This window comes from Girardinichthys multiradiatus, chromosome 13 (assembly GCF_021462225.1).
Source record: "Girardinichthys multiradiatus isolate DD_20200921_A chromosome 13, DD_fGirMul_XY1, whole genome shotgun sequence".
NCBI lineage: Eukaryota > Metazoa > Chordata > Actinopteri > Cyprinodontiformes > Goodeidae > Girardinichthys > Girardinichthys multiradiatus.
In genome coordinates this window covers 43,295,982-43,316,642 of record NC_061806.1, presented here as the reverse complement: position 1 = coordinate 43,316,642, position 20,661 = coordinate 43,295,982, and the positions used below count along the sequence as shown (strand labels likewise).

The window sequence follows — 20,661 nt, the reverse complement described above, 5'->3', positions numbered from 1 at the left end:
GAGTCTCATCCCTTCTGCAGCTCAGCAGACATTTTCCTCACAGTAAATTCCCACATGGAATCCCTCTGGAAGAATTTCCCTTTCTGTGCAAAAGGCTCCAACTGGAGAAGAGGCTTTAGCTGGCACAACTTAGCCTGCTTGTTCCTGTTTATTTTCCAATGCCCAGTTTATATCCTAGACCCTATCCCAGCTTCTTTTCTTTCGATCAACAGGTTTAGCTGCAGGATTGATTAAAGACAGAAAAATAGAGACAGCAATAAAGCTGATGAATTTGGTTCCGATTCTAGAGTATGCTGTTTAGCAGGTGTTGGTCTGAACTACAGTGGAACCACAGAGTGCTGAAGTGAACAGGTTTCAGAAGCAGTGGAGATAAAACAGCTCCACAACCTCTCATTCAGGGAGTATCATGGTCCCCTGCACAGCAGCCTCCAACCCTATTTCAGGAGTTCAGTCTGAAATACAGCCTGCAGGAGTGTTTAGTGGTGTGTTGGCAGAAAGTGAGCCCAGTAGCTTGTTTGATGATTCAGATCTGCAGCAGACCTGGGGACATGAAGGTGAGACCCCTCCTCACACACCCAGTCCTGCTATTATAAGCTTCAGTAATGATCAAAATAGTTTCATCAGGAATAGACTAATGTAGTCTTGACCCTGATTTTATTTGATGCTGTTAATGTAATACACGTTTTCTTTTTGGTTTTTATACTGTTGCTGAAATTCCTGCTTTTAACAGTTTTTCTGTATTTTACTTAGCATTTTTCACTGAGCGGCAGCTGGCAGTTAGGAAACTCAGACACAAGCATATGGGCTACCAGACCAAATATAACAAAACGGACAATAATATTAATAACAACAATAATAATAAACGGATAGTCACATGATTGTCAGCTGGCGTCTGTCCTCTGTTGGTCAATAAAGTTTTGTTTTAAGGCCGGTAAAGATGGCGGAATACGATCTAACAACTAAGATAGCCCATTTTGTGGACCGACATCTGGTTTTTCCTCTGTTGGAGTTCTTATCTGTGAAAGAGGTACGCGCGTTTATTCACAGTGAGAAGTTAACACGGTCTGGACATGTTTGTTAGCTGGGTTTCTGGCTGGTTTAAACATTCACAGTCACCTTAGACAGGCTAACAGCTAGCTGCTAGCATTAGCCACAGAGCTAACCCTGTGGCTAACAGCTAGCTGCTAGCATTAGCCACAGAGCTAACCCTCTTCTCAGTAATGATGCTGGTTTTTACTGAGTTAATGAGAAAATGTTTAGAAAAGTGTCGTTTCTAAAGATAATTAGTGCTGTAAGCTGACAGCCTGTTAGCTTTAAACCGTCTGGATTAATGTTGGTTCAACATGAATGACACGAAAGTTATGCAAAAAGTTGAAATTTTACCTTATTTCATACAAATGATGTTAAGAAATAAGAAATAAATCATTTGTAAAAGCAGTCTGATTCTCCTGTATTGATAGAAGGACCAACAGTTCTTCAGGCTACTTTTATATCTACTACAGGGTTGCTGGAGCTGTCAGTATGTAGATTATTGAGAGTTATATGTTGAAACATTTCATATAAAAACATTTAAAGAATGATGCCAAGATCATAGTGCTGGTCAGAAATTTCCATCCATTTGCGACTCGACATATTTGAACGGTTCTTTTTTTTTCAGGGTGGGATGACAACACAACCAACAAGTTCACTAAAACTTAAAAACAGCACAAGTTTGAATTTATGCAGAATTTCCTCTGCTCCACACAGGGCCAGAGCTGTACGATGATGATGTTAAACTGTGAAAGGTGACACTGGTGTTTCAGCGGTTTCCAGGTTAGACTTGAGTCTGTCTGGGCTGTTCCTAAATATTTACATAAAATCCTGAAAAAAGCTGTAATCCGAAAATCGCAGCTTTTCAGTTTTCTCAGATATTGTTGAGAAACCTTCTCCAAGTTTTCTAAGCTGTTCTACCTTTATCAGTTCTTCAAATAAATGTTAGGTCATTGCCTTGTAATACTCCTTGATTAAGCCAAAACACCATCTGTGTTGCTGTAGATGTTCCTTGGAATAAACATTACAGTTAAAATCTGAAATCAAAATAAAAATCATTTTCATTTTCCTAAAGGTTAGTTTTGTGGCTATAAATCCACAGACTGGAGCAAAATGAGCAGCTGCAGACTCGCTGATGGAAGCATCTCCACTACTCGCTGGGTTATTGTCGTAAATGTTTGCTGTGCGCCCTTATGAGGTTTATAGGAACTAGACACATGCAGGAAGCCAGTGGAGTAATAGGCAGCAGATGAGCAGGATCTCAGAAGTAATCAGAAGCTCTCTCACAGGAGACAGATCCTTATATTCACAGAATGACACCATCGCTGTATAATCCTTCATCTGGAAACATTTAGATTTTTCAGCTTGTGACAATAATCCAGAGCAGCCTGCCAGTGCAGTAAAATCAAACATAGAGGTTCTGTTGGCGTCATCAGGTCATGGCGTTCAGCGTGCACTAGAACGGTTCGGACCTCTGGGCCGCACTCAAAACCTGCTGGAGGGACAATATTTCCGTTCTGACCTGCGATCAGTTTGGGATCTCTCAGAATCAGCTGGAGTGTGTCGCTCAGAGAGAGATTTCTGGACCTTTTACATTCGTGACACCATCTCAGATCATGATGGATGCAGAGAAAAACACATGGTGGAGAGGTGTCATGGATTAACCTCCTCGGTCTAAACCTTATCATTAAATAAATGTGAAATGATCCTGTTAGAAAACAAAAGGGAGAAAACATTTAAAGTAGGTTTTTGAGATGTTATGCAGAAGGCCAGGGCCACAAATCCTGAAGACTGTTCAGGATTTTTCTATGCACAGTCTGAAAAGATTTATGACGAATATGAGTGATGTTATGGTCACCCCTGGGATATTTAAAGTTTTATTTTCTGAGATAGTTAATAATATAAATGTGTTTTGGTGTTAACTTTGACTAGGACATGTCATTTAAATCCCATATTAAACAGGTTTCTAGGATTTCCTTCTTTCATCTCCAGAACATTGCCAAAATTAGAAATATCCTGTCCAGGAGTGACGCTGAAAAACTAGTCCATGCATTTGTTACTTCAAGGCTGGACTATTGTAATTCTTAACTATCAGAATGTCCACAAAATGCAGTTAAAAGCCTTCAGCTGATTCAAAATGCTGCAGCAAGAGTTCTGATGAAAATTAAAAAGAGAGATCATATTTCTCCTATTTTAGCTTCCCTTCATTGGCTCCCTGTTAAATCCAGAATAGAATTTAAAATTCTCCTCCTCACATATAAAGTTTCTTCCTGTTAAAAGGGAGTTTTTCCTCTCCACTGTTGCTACATGCATGCTCAGTATGAGGGATTGCTGCAAAGTCAACACCAGTGACTGTCCACTGTCTCTACATGATCATCCAGGAGGAGTGAATGCTGCTAGTCACTGACTGGATGCAATCTGCTGGGTTTCCTTAGATAGAAAAACTTTTTATCCAATTTAAATAAATAACTGAATCTGACTGCATTGTTCAATTGTTAGGATTAATTGGAATGTATGAACCTGACTGTTGTGAAGAACCTTGAGACGACATGTGTTGTGAATTGGCGCTATATAAATAAACTGAATTGAATTGTTTTGTGTTGACAGATCTACAATGAGAAGGAACTCCTCCAGGGAAAGCTGGAGCTCCTCAGTGACACCAACATGGTGGACTTCGCCATGGATGTGTACAAAAACTGGTACCCAGACGAAGAAATCCCACACTGTAAGAGCGAGCTGTCCTGTCACAACTTCAGTTAAAGATTCTGCTTAGAGTCTCAGGATAAAACATCTGAATTTGAGTCTGAATAAAGTCCCGCACTCTATAATATGTTAACAATCCAACTTAGGATGGAAAACAACTAAAGGAAACTGTTGTTTAATTAGAAACAAGAATGCAAAGATTAACATCAAACTAAAAAGGGTTAGAGGGTCATAGTTCATAATTTTCCTAACCTTTTCTTTTCAACTATATTCAGGCTTGCTGCTCTTTATGGTAATGACTATTTTCACAACGGAAGCAGAGAAAAATGAATATGAGGCTGAAATCAGACACCACTGCAGACACAGTGGCCTCTGAAGCATGAGGTGATGACAGCAATGTCTGCAGGTTGAACTTGAGTAGATGAAGGGAATATTTACATTATTTATTCAGTCAGGAGAAATGTTGTCTGTAGGCAGCAGCGGAGACCTAACAAACTGGCAGCCTATGGAGAAATTTAAAAGCTCTCTGTGTTAAGCCCAGTCCGCCTGTACTTTACCACAGAAGAGAATGACAGCGTTTGGGCAGATTTTTGGTCTGGTTCTGGTTGAAGCAGTACCGTTTATCCCTAATTCATCGTTATGCTTGCCATAAAGAACTGAACTGCAATAAATGTTTTTTAATTCTTGGAGTACCATGCTTTTAGGCGCTCTGTCTTTAATTTAATTGTTGATATTTGTTTAGTGCAGCTTAAAGATCTTTTTTGTAGGCCAAAAGGTCATAAAGGGGTCAGGTCATTAAGAAATTACAAATAGGTTGTAAGCAGGACAACACAATTGGCTAATTCCCCTTAGAAAGGTCTCTTTATGTAATAAAAATGAGCCATGCTCTGCTTGCTCTGGTCTCTAGTGGTGTGCAAAGAGGATTTGCAGCATGGTCCTGAGATATGGATCATGACTGAACCAGATACTGAATACAAGAAGCTCAATGAGCTTCGTCTGTGTGTGGGGTGGCCAGGCTCTGCTCTAGAGAGAAGGTGAGGAGCTTCACCATTTAGGGGGAGCTTGGAGAAGAGCTGCTGCTCCTCCAAATCAAAAGAGGTAAGCTAAGGGGGTTCTCTGATCAGGATGTCTTCTGGATTCCTTCCTTTGGAGGTAAATCTCACTGGGAGTAGACCCAGAACTCAGTGGAGGGACTATATATCCCTTTTGAAATGGGAACATATTAGGATCCACCAGAAGGTTCTGGAGAGTGTTTGAACTTTTTGCCTGAATCCTCTGATCTTGAATAAGCAGAAGATGATGGAAGGATTAGAGTATATTTTATAGGAGCAGCTCTTCTGTCAGAAACAGAATAAAAGTCTGTTTAGTCGTTTATCCTCAGGTAATTCACCTGAAGAAGATCATCAAAATAAATGATTATTCCTTGTCTTGTTAAAGTAAAACATTCAGTTTCTGTTTCGAGACTAAATCAACCTGAACTATTCTACATCTGGTGTGCAGCTGACATGATGTTTGTTATCCAGCCTTGAGGGAGAAGAGGAGCAACGTGGTGGCCCAACTGAAGCAGCTCCAGTCGGAGACAGAGCCCATCATCAAGATGTTTGAAGACCCAGAGACCACACGGCAGATGCAGTCCACCAGGTCTGAAAGAGACACACCTTCTGTCATAGCAACCCTCTGCAGTATTCCTAACAGCGTGGATGGGATACATGAACTGATCATCTTCTTGACCCCTGTGTGCTCCTCAGGGATGGGAGGATGCTGTTTGACTACCTGTCAGAGAAACACAATGTACGTTTTTAGACGTTGTCATTTGTTCTGTTTCTTCCTGTAGAAAAAGTCCTCTGGCACCATGTGTGCTCATGTTTCCATAACAACCAGCTGCCTCTGCGACGGTAATCATCCAGCAACACCCACTGATGTGCTTATTACCCACTCCATAATCAGAGGAGCTCCAGGCGACTTTCCGTTTAATGATCCCTAATCTGACCTCTCAGACCGAGATGCAGGTCACAGATTTTCCTCCTAATTAGTCCGACCATGGGGTCGTGCCTCCTTCCTGAAAGATGACACGTGTTGCCGTATTCCCCACTCAGCTGCACGCTGTCGACCGTTCAGCTTCAATCATTAATGTGCTAGAAAGGAAAAACTCCTTAAAACGGCGGATTGTCAACTTTCAGCAGCATTTTTATTTTAGCCCTTTTCTGTTGCTCATCATGAAATGTTTGCTAATAATTCCCTCCCTTAAAATAAATCTCAGGTTTTAATGATTCATGTTTTGTCTGCTCTCAGTTTCGTCAGGAGTACCTGGACACGCTGTACAGGTATGCAAAGTTCCAGTATGAGTGCGGGAACTACTCTGGGGCTGCAGAATACCTCTACTTCTTCTGCGTCCTGGTGAGAACATCTACATGGAACTTGTTAGCAGGAACTCTTTAGGTCCGCTTTGGCTCCGATGAAGTTTCTTGTTGGTTCTCAGGTTCCCTCCACAGACAGGAATGCTTTGAGTTCTTTATGGGGAAAACTGGCCTCAGAGATCCCGATGCAGAACTGGGAAGCAGCTATGGAGGATCTGACCCGTCTGAGGGAAACCATTGACAACAACGTAAGAATAAAACTGGGACCAAACTTTATGTTGTTTGTTCTGTGGATCTAAAAAGTTTAAACACCCCTGTTAACATGTCAGGGTTGTGTGTTTCCGCTGTAGAATCCAGCTGACACACAAACAACCCATTTTAGGGCCTTTTCACACCTGTAGTTCAGATCAGGTGATGAGTTTAACTTTTTCCAGAGGTTTGGTTTCTTTCCTCACACAGAAAATTCCAAGCGAACCACAACCAGGTCGTTCAGTCTGTTTATGGGTCCGATTAGTCCAGGAAAGAACCAACTGTAAATGGACTGAACTTATATAGAGCTTTTCCAGTCATACAGACCGCTCAAAGTGCTTTACACTAGCGCCACATTCACCCAATCACACTCACTAACGCTCACACATTCATACACTGATACGCAGATCGGTAGGCAACTTGAGGTTAAGTGTCAGGAGGAAGCTGGAATCGAACCCACAACCTTCTGATTGCCAGACGACTACTCTTCCTACTGAGCCACAGTCGCCTCAATACAGGAAGCAGATTCTGTTTTCTGAGCTGGTAGAAAACACGGAGAATTGAATTCTCCGATTAGAACCGTTCTAGGTTCTGTTTCAGGCTAAATGATCTGAGCAGTACACTGAATGAAAAACACACGCCACCTTTGGTCATTATTTTCTTTACTTTCCTGCATCCCATAATGCAACACACCCTGTGTTCACATCTGAACAAACGAACCGGACCAAGGGGGAAACAAACCAGTTAGTTTTAAACGGACCAAAAATACCCTTGGAGTAAAAATATTAAAAGCTGCAGCAACCGGGTTACAGAACTGTCCACATCTTCAACTGTGAAGAACCTTGTGGTTAAATTGGACCATTTGGACTTCTTTGTAATGGATATCTTTATCTTCAGCTTTCTATCAGATGCCTCAAGGTTCTGGATCAAAGGTCATGATTTTATTCACAGTAAGTGAAATTCTAGTTCCATGTGAAGAAAAGTCACCCCGGAGCATGATGCTGCCACCACCATGCTTCGCTGTGGGCACGGTGTCTATAGATTATGTCCAGTGTTCTGGGGCCAAGCAGAATTTATGAAATTGTGGCCCAGAAATTCCTGTCACATAATAGATGAAAAACAGCTAACAGATGTGTGGAGACCTTTTCTTTCTGCTGTGTGTTGGAGTCAGGGGCCTCAGAGCATCAACTGCTCCGTAGGGCGTTGCAGGGAAAGGAATGTCGGGGTGTTTTCTTCACATTTTCTCCTCCCTGTGTTTGTGTCTCCTTCAGTCTGTGAGCTCTCCCCTCCAGTCGCTCCAGCAGAGGACCTGGCTCATCCACTGGTCTCTGTTTGTGTTTTTCAACCATCCCAAAGGCAGAGACAACATCATCGATCTCTTCCTCTACCAGCCTCAGTGAGTCAACATTTCAAAGAACCTCTAGCAGGATGTGTGCATGAGAACACGTGACTCAGGGAACCTTTAGCCCTTTCATCACTGTTGAATCATCAGGTTCTCATGTTTCTGGTGGTTCTGTGTTTTCCAGGTACTTGAATGCCATCCAGACGATTTGTCCACACATCCAACGGTACCTCACAACTGCAGTCATCACCAACAAGGATGTACGGAAGCGACGGCAGGTGCTGAAGGACCTGGTGAAAGTCATCCAGCAGGTAGGAAGCTGTTTAGACTGATTTGAATGGCCCACAGAAGCTTCATTGCTCATCAGCGTTGTTTCTGGTGCTGTTTCAGGAGTCGTACACATACAAGGACCCGATCACAGAGTTTGTGGAGTGTCTCTACGTGCACTTTGACTTTGACAGCGCTCAAAAGAAGCTGAGGGAGTGTGAGTCGGTGAGTTCAGCATCCTGACATCTCTGCTCTGAAGTGGTTGTCACGGTGCACAGGCTTTAAAATCAGCCTGGAGAAGTTGTGCGTCTCCTGGCACTGAAGGTTAATCAGAAGCGCTCTGATCTCCCAGTTCCAGGCATTTAACTCTGCAGCCGCAGCAAATCCGCATCTGGCCTTATTTGGTTCCTCTAGCTTTGATTTCCAAAGCAGAGCTGCTGTCAGATTTCTCTTTACAGACCTCTGCCTGCAGCTCAGCAGTTGAGTGTAGGTTCCTTGGAGAACAAAAGCTAAGAAACACATTTAACTCACAAATCAGTGTCCATTTATGCTGGTTAACTCTTTACTTTCATGTTTTCCTGATGTATTTTATTTCTTTTGTACTTCTCTTTGTGAACTGCCCTCATCTTTTCCCCTCAAGGACAAAACAAGTCATATTAATTAGGAGGGAGTGGAAAAGCAACCACTGTGCAAAGCAAAGCCCTAAAGAAATGTTCAGAGGGTCTGTAAATACTCTGATCAAGAAAACTCTGCATCACGGGATGGAAAGCAGAAAGAAATGATGGTTCCCTCTGGCTCCACCTGGTGTGTCCTCTTCAGCCTACACCTAAATAAAAGTGACGAGTCACTCTGCAGGGCTGAAGCAGTGATGAGGCACACACCTATTACACCTTATAGACCTGTTACATTTATTCATTCAAAATCCTCAGTGGTTCATATTCTCCCCTGATCAGAAAAACCCAAATACAAGACATCCCAAGAAAATGTTTTAATCATTTTATTTACAAATCAAACTGTTTACAGGTGAATATTCAGAAAGGGTTGAGAAAAGGACAAAAGCTTGTAAAGGTTGGTTATGTGATGCTGATCTGATCACTTTGTAGTAAAGTTAATAAGAGTTTTTACACAGAAATGTTTCATATTTGGTGCCAAAAACATGCAACGCAAACTATTAATATAACAAACCTAAAATAGTAGATTCTGTTCCTGCATTATTAGACATTGACATTTCAACTGATACGGTACCGATTCAGAAGTACCAGATATCGGTACCGGTATTCAACGGTACCAGTTTTTTGGTACTTTTCTGTGTGTTTATGTAGTAATAAATGTTAGTTTGTTTAATATCTCAAATATTAAACATATGTGTTATTTCGTGATATTTTAAAACCATGCTGGGAAAAAGAAAAAAAACAAGTTAAGAGTTTTGGTTGGATTATCAATAATATAGCAGAAGAATTTCAAATATATGAAAAAGAAATAAGTTCAATGTTGCCTTTACCAGTAGTGCCACCGTGGCTGTTACCAGAAGCAGTGATGGATATGGTGTTGATGGAAAAGAAAAAGGATCCAAAATGTAGATTAGATTCAAGTATAATACAGGAATATATAAACAATTACTATCATTATGTTCAGATTTACACAGACGCATCAAAAATAGATGAAAAAATAGAAATAGCATTTATAATACCATAATTTAAAATAAAAGTAGGAAAAAGAATTACAGATGGATTATTAGTATATTCAGGAGAATTATTAGCCATATTGTTAGCAGTGCAGTGGGTGGAGGATATAAAACCATTAAAAACAATCATTTGTTCAGACTCAAGTTCAGCATTATTAAGTTTAAAACATAATCATTCAGAGGGTAGACCAGACATTTTGTTGGAAATAAAACATACTTTATTTAGAATACAAAGAATGGGATTAATATTAGTGTTTTTATGGGTACCCGAACATGTAGGAGTTGGAGGGAATGAGAAGGTGGACAGGATGGCAAAGAAGGCAACACAAAACAACATTAACTTTATAATTAATATTAATAGGTCAGAGGCAAGAAATATAATTAAACAGAGAATCAGGAAAGAGTTGCAAAAAAGGTGGGATGAAGAAAAGAAAGGAAGATGGTTTTACAGAATCAACAAGATAGTAGGAGAAGTAAGAACAGGAAGAAGGAGTAGAAAAGAGGAAAGATGAATTACAAGATTAAGATTTGGACATAAAGGACTTAATTCTACATTGTTTAAGATAAAGAAATATAATACAGGAAAATGTGATTATTGTGGAGAGGAGGAAACAATAGAACATGTAATATTGAAGTGTCAGAAATATGAACAAGAAAGAACAATTTTAAGGAGAGAATTTGTAGGTATTAAAGAACATTTTATTTTGAGAGATACTTTGCAAAGAAGTTTAGGTAGCAAACATATTGAAATTATAATTAGATTTTTCAAAAAAACTAAATTAATAAATAGAATGTGATTGTTGTAAAAGTAAATAAGATTTAAAACCATGAAGAACCACACTCGGTATGGAGTGCACATACCAGCACACCATAAAGTTATTTGCCAACTGCCAAAGAAGAAGAAATACAAGTTTGTTTGTTTAAACTTTACACCTGGATTACAAACGGATGCAGGCGTGCTAACTGCAGAATATAGGAGTTGTAGCCGTAAATCTGAGGCTGACGAGAAAAATCTGGAGTTTAACCATCTGCTTCCTCAGATTAGAAGTATTCCCTCCGCTGGCCTTACATTCATGTGACAAATATTGCACCTAGCGTAATCTGCAGCGCATTTTGAAAAGTGGAGCCATACTTTAGAGACCTTTCTATCAGCCTTGCTTTGTTAACGGTACCAGCGCCATAGAAAGAGAATTTCTACAATTTCTACAATTGTACAATTTCTCTTTCTATGGCGCTGAACAGTACCAGTGGCTGCTGACGTCATCACGTTCTTGTGCGTACAATGCTGTGTTCAAGTCCGGCATGGAAAATCGCCCACTCTTCCACTCCCTCTGTGTCACCATGATGTGTTTAGGTAGGAAACATGGTACCATTTGATTTTACGTGAATAGGTACTCGGTAGTACCGACAGAATCCGGTCGGTGCCTATAAAAGTACCGGTTTCGGTACCCATCCCTAGACATTAAGGTTAGAAAGGACTCCTAGTTCCTGTTTTCCATCCTGTGTATTCATTGAAATGAAGGATCCTTGTCTTTCCTCATGTGGAGATTAGATTCTCAGGAATCACTTCAGTTCAGGTTCTTTTTCTGAAGGTTCTGGTTGAGGTGTAGATGTTCTCTTGCAGTTGGACTCCAGGGGGAGAGTTGAGGCTCAATGCACAGGAATCTGGACTTTATTTTAAAGAGGAGTTTGAATGGACATCATGGTGAAAATCTTGGAGAAGCCTCCATGTCCTTCCTCCCAGCAGCTGTTTGATGTTATAACCTTCAATAAGTTTTCACATCCCTGCTGTTTTTTTCCAGTCTCTCCATTTCTTGTAAACAGTCTGTTGGTGTTTTTTGTGCACAAGTATACATGCGTGTTATATTTAACATATCTTATTTATTATTATTCCTTCCACTTTGTGCAATGCTCCGATCCCACTTTCATGTAAACAGACCCACAGCATGATGCTGCCACCACCATGTGGTGCTGTTCACTCTGATGATGCTGTGAAACTAACCATTTTTATGCTGTTCTCCAGCTGCACTCTATCATGACCGGTTACCAGAACTTGACCCAGTCGGGTTCAAACGGGTTCTGAAACTTACAGCATCACTTAGTATCAGACGCAGGTGAATGCTTGGAAATATCTCAGATGTACGAATAATTTTGACCCAAGTATTGACAAGTAAGTTGTGTGATTTTTGGGTGTTTTTGGGGACTATATGAGCAGTTAGAGGTTTATCTATTTTATGTTGTTCGCCTGTTGCTAAGTCCGAGCTAGCTGTATTGTATCCACTCCGTTCATTATGTAATGTGTAATGATAGGACTACTCAAACTTAGTTTGTGTATTCTGTTTGTTCTAGGAAATCACACACACACACACACACACACACCTGCACGCTATGTAAATGGACAAGAACTCAGCTGAACCTATACAGCGAACACTCGCTGCTGTAAGAGACCTGTAAGCTGTTTCACCCCAAGTTCAGAGCAGTTGAAGGAGTTTGTCTCCTGCCTTCACTATCCTGACAGCTGCACCTCAGTCTAACATCCCGACCCGAGCTGAATCCTGGCCTAAGTGGTGTCCAGGTTGAGAGCAGTGCTAAACACGTACAGTTCTTTACAGCCCTCTAACACAAGCTACCTCAGCTACAGTGTGATTTAAAGAAAACCCATAATAACCTTGAGTTCATGTTAAACTTGTAGCAGTAATGATCATGCCAACAATGAGTGGGTGGAAGCTTCTAACCTGCAGGTGTTCAATAATCATTGCTGACCTGCTGTTAAGGATTGGTTCCACTGTTTTCTTCTAGGTTCTGATGAACGATTTCTTCCTGGTGGCTTGTTTGGAGGATTTTATCGAGAACGCCCGTCTCTTTATCTTTGAGACCTTCTGTCGGATACATCAGTGCATCAGCATTAGGTACCGAGTCTTTAAAATGGGCTTCTGGGCCAAAACACGTCTGCAATCTAGAATCTTCCAAGAAATATGAGCTTCATGTAAAACAGTGAATATTTGTTGCTGTCAAACTGCTACATGTTGTTCTGATGATGCCTACCTTGACCAGAAGGGGGCGGTGATGCACTAATCACCTTTTAATACCCTAATAAACAAAGTGATGGTTGAGGCTGGGACCCAAACAGACAACATGTTTATTGTGTGATTAAACTTTATTGATGTACAGGAAACAAATAGCAACTCAGTGGGTGGAGCTCCTCCACAGCAGGACAGCAAACCGCATAGTTCTACCACAGCTGGGCCCAGATATGGTTCTGATGCATCCGAAAGTATTCATACTCCTTCAACTTTTTCACATTCTGACCACTTATTGGGATTTTATGTGATGGGCATACCTAGAGTTTTTATTCAGCCCCATTTACTCTGTTTGCCTTAAATAAAATCCAGATGTTTTCAGAACTCAGCTAACTGAGAGTCCAATGTGTGTACTCTAATCTGAGCATAAATACCTGAGGGGTTTGTTGGAGAACATGAGGGAGGAGATGTTCTTTGGCTCTGTGCAGCATGCTGGCAGACAAACTCAACATGTCTCCAGATCCGAAACGCCAGACTAGACGCCAAGATCGACTCCAAACTGGTGAGGCTTCCTAGTCCCTGAGCCCGTCATCTGATCCAGAGTGAACAGGAGGTTCTGCTGTTGTCTGGCAGTAAAATGATGAGCTGGGTGTTTGTTTGCCAGGGTCACGTTGTCATGGGAAACAACGCAGTGTCGCCGTACCAGCAGGCGATTGAGAAGACCAAGAGCTTGTCTTTCCACAGCCAGATGTTGGCCATGAACATCGAGAAGAGGGTGGCCCACAGCAACAGGAATGAGGTAAACCGACCCGGTGGAGTCCTGTGGAGGCTTCAGTTTTAGATGAATAAATGTCAGCTAAAACGGATTATTAGGCTCTCAAATGTCGACCTGTTTAGTCATTTTACAACATTTCACGTTTATTGAATAATGTCAACATTTTCAGTTTTAAAGTGCAAACTAGGCGCCAAAAGCATCCATGAAAATCAAGAATGGTCAAGTCAAGTTTATTTATATAGCGCTTTTCAGCAACAAGGCGCTGTACATGAGGAAAAACACCACAATGATACAGAAAATCAAATCAAATGACATTAATAATCCTTGGGAGTTTACTGGTAAGAGCTGGTTCTGATCCAATCAGAAAAATGTTTCAACTGGAAGTGAACACGAAGCCTCAGTTCAGAGTGAAGCTCCACAAGAAAATGAATCTGTTAAACTTGTAATACTGAAGACTGGAGCTCGTATTTATCTGGATTCAGTTTGTTTAGGTTGAATTTGATTCATTTGATTGATTTTTACTTTATTTCTGCAATAAAATGAGTTAAAACGAGATGAAGTGAATCTGATTTGGTTGTGTGCATGTAAGCCTCCAGAGACACACCGTTTATCAGTTAGATGTGGCTCCGCATGTTTCCCAGAGGGAAAGAATAGCAGAAAATAAAACTCCTCATGCCTGGTGCTGTTCTGCTGTGGGTCACATCCAACCAAGCCAGAACAGCCAAACCTTGTGTTTATCATCAGCTCCCAGACTTTTTGATCTTTGAAAAACGTTTAATTTGATCCTGTGAAGCCGACACTTTATCCGCCATGTTTGTTTTAAAGCTGCAGTTCAGACGGAGCCGAACACAACTGACGCACACACACACACACACACACACACACTCGCAGCCAGTTGGCATAAAATAGTTTCACTTTTTATTCTTAAAATGATGCTTGAAGTCCAGATGTCGATGGAGTCTGAGGACCAGTCACCGCTGCCCTGATCTTATGCCCTGAAGTATGAAACTCTGGGCTCGGTAGAGTTCTTGTTGTTCTGACTGGAAGTGAACTGCTCACCAGTTTCAGAAATTATTTGGGTTTTTTGTCCACTTTTCTTTTTTTCTGATAATTTATTGTTTTTTTTTCCTTCTTTTAGACACCAAACTGGGCGGCTCAGGACCCCGGCTTTTACTGAGATGGAACCACCCTCATGAAGATCCAAACAGCTCATTTTAATAATATCTAAGCTGTTTATTACCAGTTTAACCAGTAATTTTGTAACTTATTGAGCAAAACTAAATCTAGAAGCTGCAGATGAGTCTGATGAAGACTTTTTATTTATTTTCTCCTGTTTGAAACATGTGACTAACTTAACTTTTTAGTTTTGTTTGGATGGTTTTGAAATGCTGCTCTGACCTTTTAAGTCATTACATTAAATGTTTGTATCCCTCTTGATTTGGTTCTTCTTCTTTTGGCCACTAGATGGGATCATTATTGTGTTCTGCAGAACCCTTCTAGATGAAGTGAGAAGGAACCTCTTCAGGATGGATTTAGAAGGAACCGGTTCCAGCAGTTGATGCTTCAATTGTTACCTTTAATCCTCTCTGCAGGACTTCCTGTGTTCATTGTGCCGTTGGTGTTTAACCACGCCTCGTTTCTGAAGGTTTAAAAGCCTTAACCTGCAGACAGATTGTCAGCTCATCACATCAATAAATATTTGACCCGTGGAGCAGCCCAGTAAAACCAGTCCTGAGAGTTTTTCAGGAACAGGTCTTAATAGGAAGGCTTTTTTAAATAGCTGAGGTGAAACCTGGCTCCGTTTGTCTGTTCTGCTGTGAATAAAATGCAACCTGGACCTGATTGTTCAGTTTGTGTTGCCATGCAAACATAATTGGCTGCAGAGGAATGAGCATCAGGCTTGTGAAGAATCGCTCTGAGGAGCCCGTCACTCTATCATTACTGCAGATCCAGCTGGCAGATGTTCAGCGTCGCCTCAAGTGGATCTCTGGGTCGCCCCTCGACCTGGCTCCCTCGTAATCGTGTTAGGTTTCCTCCTGGCTGTTCCTGGGCGTGGCTGACTTGCTCCATGCCACTCCTCCCACACTCTCACACTTTTCCAGGACGGAGTAAAACCCAACGTAGGCACACACTGTGAGCTGACGTGGGCCGAAGTCTGAGCCAGGCCTCTGCAGGAACAGCTGGAACCCATCAGAGGACGCACAGCGGCCCCTTTATGAGCTCTGCTGCAGTCCTGCTCTGAAGGCAGCGCCGAACACTCAGAGGCTCTGCAGCATGGACCTCCTCATGTCCTGGGCCGTCACTGACCCAGCTGTGGCCCGGCTCCTCTGGGTCCTGCTCCTGATGGTGGCCACCTTCCTCATCTGGCTCTTCTTCTGCTGCTACAGCTGGAACCAGAGTTCATCGCCCTCCCTGGAGAGGTACCTGGCAGGTAGGTGGGCCCAGAAACTCTCCGCCCCCCATCAGAGGTACTGGAGGCCTCAGCTCGGCTTGCGGATGGTAATGAGTTGAAGCCAGGCTCAGTTTTACTGACCTCTGGAAAAATCTACTAACTGTAAATGATCAGTTTCCTTTCCAGCATTCTAAGGCCACTTTTTTCCAGAACCTACCAACTCATTTTGGCTCCACTTTGTGGTTCTGATGACTGGTACCAGAGGGATGGGAGAGAGTGGCTCTTTCTGCTCTGAACTGCAGGAAAACTTATTTTTAGAGAACCTGTGGTCAAACTGCGAACGCCGAGCTGCAGTTTCCTGTTTTCCACAGAATGGAATGAATGAAAAGTTTCACATGATGGTTTCAGTTTATCTTTCCAGATGTTCAGTCAACCTAGATGTTCTTGCAAAGTTTGTTTTTCCACTTTATGTCTGAAAACTTTGTTTTCCCCTCACAGTGATGGTGAAGAAGTCCAAATCTAAAGCTCCAGCTCAGGTGAGGAAAGTCCTCCTTCAGGGACTTTATTCAGTTGTTTTTATTTTATTCCAATTAAAGACTAAACCTAAAGTCCGGTTCGGTTTAGTCCAGTCAGGGCCTTCCACTGATGTTGTAATATCAGCTTCAAACTGCAGAGGGCCTCAGTCATCCTTCCAGACAAAATTTACGCCATGTTATTGAGAAAAATACAGCCTCATCAGAATCCTGTTGACTCGAAATCATTTTAGGTTTATTTTATGAGAATTAAATGGTTCTGGTTCAGTTTATTCATGGATTTAAATCTCTCAGCAGAAGAGATGACCCACATCAGATTTAGCCAGTGATTTCCATCTGCGGTTCTTATCCAGTACAATATAAACACAACACTAAACCCAGTAAACCATCTCCAACCCAGTCGGTCTGCTGGGTTTTATAACTGCAGGATCTGCTAAAAGACGTCCAGAGAAGAAGAACTGGAGAATCAGACCCAAATAAATCCTGATGTTTGAATTCGGAAAGATAACAGTGGGATTCATGTTATTTTCTGAAGGTCCTGATCAGTTGTCAGGGTCGGTCTTCAGAGGTCTATCTCCAGCCGTCACTGGGGCCGAGCCAGGTATACCTTGGACAGGTTGCCAGTCCAGCACGGGACTGGAGGCCCATTACTGGAAACCATTGCTTAGCTGGACCTTGATCTGTGTCGCATTGGCTAATAATGTCCTAACAACTTGTAGAATATTTCTTCCGTTCAGCACTCATTCCTGTGGTCCAGACTTTCCTGTAATCTTTTAAAATGGTCCTCATCCACCGTTCCTCAGATATTCTGAACATCTTTTTCAGAACATCTTTGACTTTTTTAGCAGACCAACATTTTTCACCTTGTGACCTAAATCCGCACCTTCTTTGTCCCTCCATGCACCTTGGAAGTTGGTGAAGTTGTGCCACAAACCTTTGAGCATCTACAGACTGAAGGTTTCTTCACTCTTCATTGCTGAACAGCTCAAGCTCTTTCAGGTTGGCTGGATTGGTTGGCAGATAAACTGAGCCAGTTTTCAAGGTTAGAGTCTGAAAGAGAGAACATAGAGTTAGTCACAGTAGAAGCTCAGTCAGTAGCCATGTCTAGGAGAGAGAAAGGGTTAAATACTAAAAGACAGGGCTATGTGGATCATCTGTAGAAGGTGAGCATTAAGTTGTTGCCAGCAGAAGCTTGGACGATGCCCCTCTCCAGAAAGGTGTCACAGGCAGACACAAAGTCAGGCCAGGTGTAGCTTCTAGGAAGAGAAAAGAGAGAACAAAGTTAAAAGCTGAAATAACACCAAATAATGCAAAATTGGAGAGTAGTAGGAGAATGTAGCAGAGAGGGTGAAAGTGGTCATTATGTCCTCCAGCAGCCTAAGCCTATAGCAGCATAACTACAGAGATAGCTCAGGATAACCTAAGCCACTCTAACTATAAGCTTTATCAAAAAGGAAAGTTTTAAGCCTAGCCTTAAAAGTAGACAGGGTGTCTGCCTCATGGACTAAAACTGGGAACTGGTTCCACAGGAGAGGAGCCTGATAACTAAAGGATCTGCCTCCCATTCTACTTCTAGAGACTCTAGGAACCTCCAGTAAACCTGCAGTCTGAGAACAAAGTGCTCTGTTAGGAACATATGGACCAATCAGATCTCTGATGTATGATGGAGCTAGATCATTAAGGGCTTTATATGTGAGGAGGAGAATTTTAAATTCCATGAGATGGTTTAGAGAACATCAGCAGGTTCCCCTCATCAGATTTTCTGCTTCCCTTCCCCCTGTGTATGGAAGCAAATCGTTACCATATTTCAAATGAAAAAGCATTTTTTCATTTGAAATATGGTAACGATTTGCTTCCATATCTGTGATCCAGGCTTCGGTTCAATCATTTAACGTGGTTCTCCTGATGTTCTGAAGGGTTTGCAAAGTTTTTCTTTGGACTTCGGCTGCTTTTTCACTCATTTATATCAGAGAACTTTAAACACAAATTTCAAAAGTGGGGTCTGCATTTGCTTTCAGCCCCCTTTTCAGCTTGGACTCCTGCTTTACTTGCACAATGATCACCTGCACTGTTGTATTGCTCTTGCATCTTATACTGCTCTATATTTACTCTCACTCACTTAAAACTGTGCACATATATTTATATTATAGTGTAGATATGTTTATACTGTTTAATTTGTATTGTATTGCACCGACTACGCCAAAACAAATTCCTTGTATGTCCAAAAACGTACTTGGCAATAAAGCTTTTCTGATTCTGATTCTGATTCTGATTTACTCTAATACCCCTAAATAAAACCCAGTTCAACCAGTTGCTTTCAGAAGTCTCCTAATCAGTAACCACAGTCTAGCAGTGAGTAAATGAATCTGAGTCTTACTGCAGCTGTTCTGTTTCTGGCCTCAGAGGTTCTCTAGAGAAGATCAGAGAACAAACAGGATCATGAAGGACCCAGCAGACAGGTCAGGGAGAAAGTTCTGCTTCGGTTTAAAGCAGGGTTAGGTTCCACAACAACATCCCAAACCCTGAACATCTCCCAGAAGCACTTATCAGGGTAGCAGCCAAGGGGCCCATGGTATCTCTGGAGGAGCTGCAGAGATCCATAGTTCAATAGTTGTGTTTGGGACAACTATTAGTTATGCACTCAACAAATCTGGTCTTTATGGAAGAGGAGCAAGAAGAAATCCAGAAGAAGAGACACAGCAAACATGTAGAAGAAGATGCTCTGACCAGAAGAGACCAAAGCAGAACTTTCTGACCTACAAGTAAAACATAATGTGTATGAAAACTAACACTGAACACACCATCCTCACAGTGAAACATGGTGGTGGCAGCATCATGCTGTGGACTGGGAAGCTGGTCAGAGTTGATGGAAGATGGATGGATGTAAATCCAGGACAATCCTGAAAGAAAACCTTTCAGAGACTGCAGAAGACCTGAGACTGGGGTGGAGGTCCACCTTCCATCAGGACAACCACCCTGAATGTACAGCCAGAGATACAATGGATGGTTTAGATCAACGCTGATTCATGGCTTAGAATGGCCTAGTCAAAGTCCAGACCTGAATCTAACTGAGAATCTGAAGTTCACAGACCTCCGATAATAAAGTAAAAAACCTTGGTGTTAACTTTGACTAGGACATGTCATTTAAATCCCATATTAAACAGGTTTCTAGGATTTCCTTCTTTCATCTCCAGAACATTGCCAAAATTAGAAATATCCTGTCCAGGAGTGATGCTGAAAAACTAGTCCATGTATTTGTTACTTCAAGGCTGGACTATTGTAATTCTTTACTATCAGGATGTCCACAAAATGCAGTTAAAAGCCTTCAACTGATTCAAAATGCTGCAGCAAGAATTCTGATGAAAATTAAAAAGAGAGATCATATTTCTCCTATTTTAGCTTCCCTTCATTGGCTCCCTGTTAAATCCAGAATAGAATTTAAAAATCTCCTCCTCACATATAAAGCCCTTAATGATCTAGCTCCATCATACATCAGAGATCTGATTGGTCCATATGTTCCTAACAGAGCACTTTGTTCTCAGACTGCAGGTTTACTGGTGGTTCCTAGACTCTCTAGAAGTAGAATGGGAGGCAGATCCTTTAGTTATCAGGCTCCTCTCCTGTGGAACCAGCTCCCAGTTTTAGTCCGTGAGGCAGACACCCCGTCTACTTTTAAGGCTAGGCTTAAAACTTTCCTTTTTGAGAAAGCTTATAGTTAGAGTGGCTTAGGTTATCAGGGAGGGAGCCTTCTTCCCTCTCTGTTGGATGGAGTAAGGGGGAGTCAGGTTTAGCCTAAACCGGCTCAGTTATGGTTGAGGTCCAAACACACCCTCCATTTCTGCTACCTGTATGACCCCTTCTCTTCTCCAATGATTATAATCAGTCTGACAGAGAGAGGTATCCCAATCATTGTGGTTTTAGTATAACAATGACCATCAGTGGGACCCTTTGTGAGGTTCCTTGAGACAACATTGTTGTAAATAAGCGCCGTTTAACTAAATAATCTGAACTGAAACTATGTGTAGTTATGCTGCTATAGGCTTAGGCTGCTGGAGGACATAATGACCACTTTCACCCTCTTCGCTACATTCTCATACTACTCTCCAATTTTGCATTATTTGCTGTTATTTCAGCTTTTAACTTTGTTCTCTTTTTTCTCTTCCTAGAAGCTACACCTGGCCTGACTCTGTGTCTACCTGTGACACCTTCCTGAAGAGGGGCATCATCCAAGCTTCTGCTGGCTACAACTTAATGCTCACCTTCTACAGATGATCCACATGACCCTGTCTTTCAGTGTTTAACCCTTTCTC

General features: G+C 41.7%; 2 protein-coding genes across 2 annotated transcripts in view; both read left to right on the top strand.

The window, feature by feature from the left end:
• Positions 1 to 889: 889 nt before the first annotated feature.
• On the top strand, positions 890 to 14,863 carry eif3eb (eukaryotic translation initiation factor 3, subunit E, b). The gene is given in 14 exon segments (XM_047384046.1): positions 890 to 1,027; positions 3,637 to 3,754; positions 5,256 to 5,373; positions 5,481 to 5,523; positions 6,025 to 6,129; positions 6,212 to 6,337; positions 7,610 to 7,734; positions 7,865 to 7,991; positions 8,071 to 8,172; positions 12,431 to 12,540; positions 13,140 to 13,169; positions 13,171 to 13,213; positions 13,316 to 13,450; positions 14,565 to 14,863. Coding segments are annotated over 14 exon segments (1,311 nt in total). The 5' UTR covers positions 890 to 937; the 3' UTR covers positions 14,604 to 14,863.
• Positions 14,864 to 15,001: 138 nt separating this feature from the next.
• pleca (plectin a) overlaps positions 15,002 to 20,661 on the top strand; it is a 130,564-nt gene continuing 124,904 nt past the window's right edge. The window contains exons 1-2 of the mRNA XM_047384031.1: positions 15,002 to 15,857; positions 16,317 to 16,354. Coding sequence (XP_047239987.1) covers positions 15,701 to 15,857; positions 16,317 to 16,354 — 195 coding nt within the window. The 5' untranslated portion in view covers positions 15,002 to 15,700. The remainder of the gene's footprint in view (positions 15,858 to 16,316; positions 16,355 to 20,661) is intronic.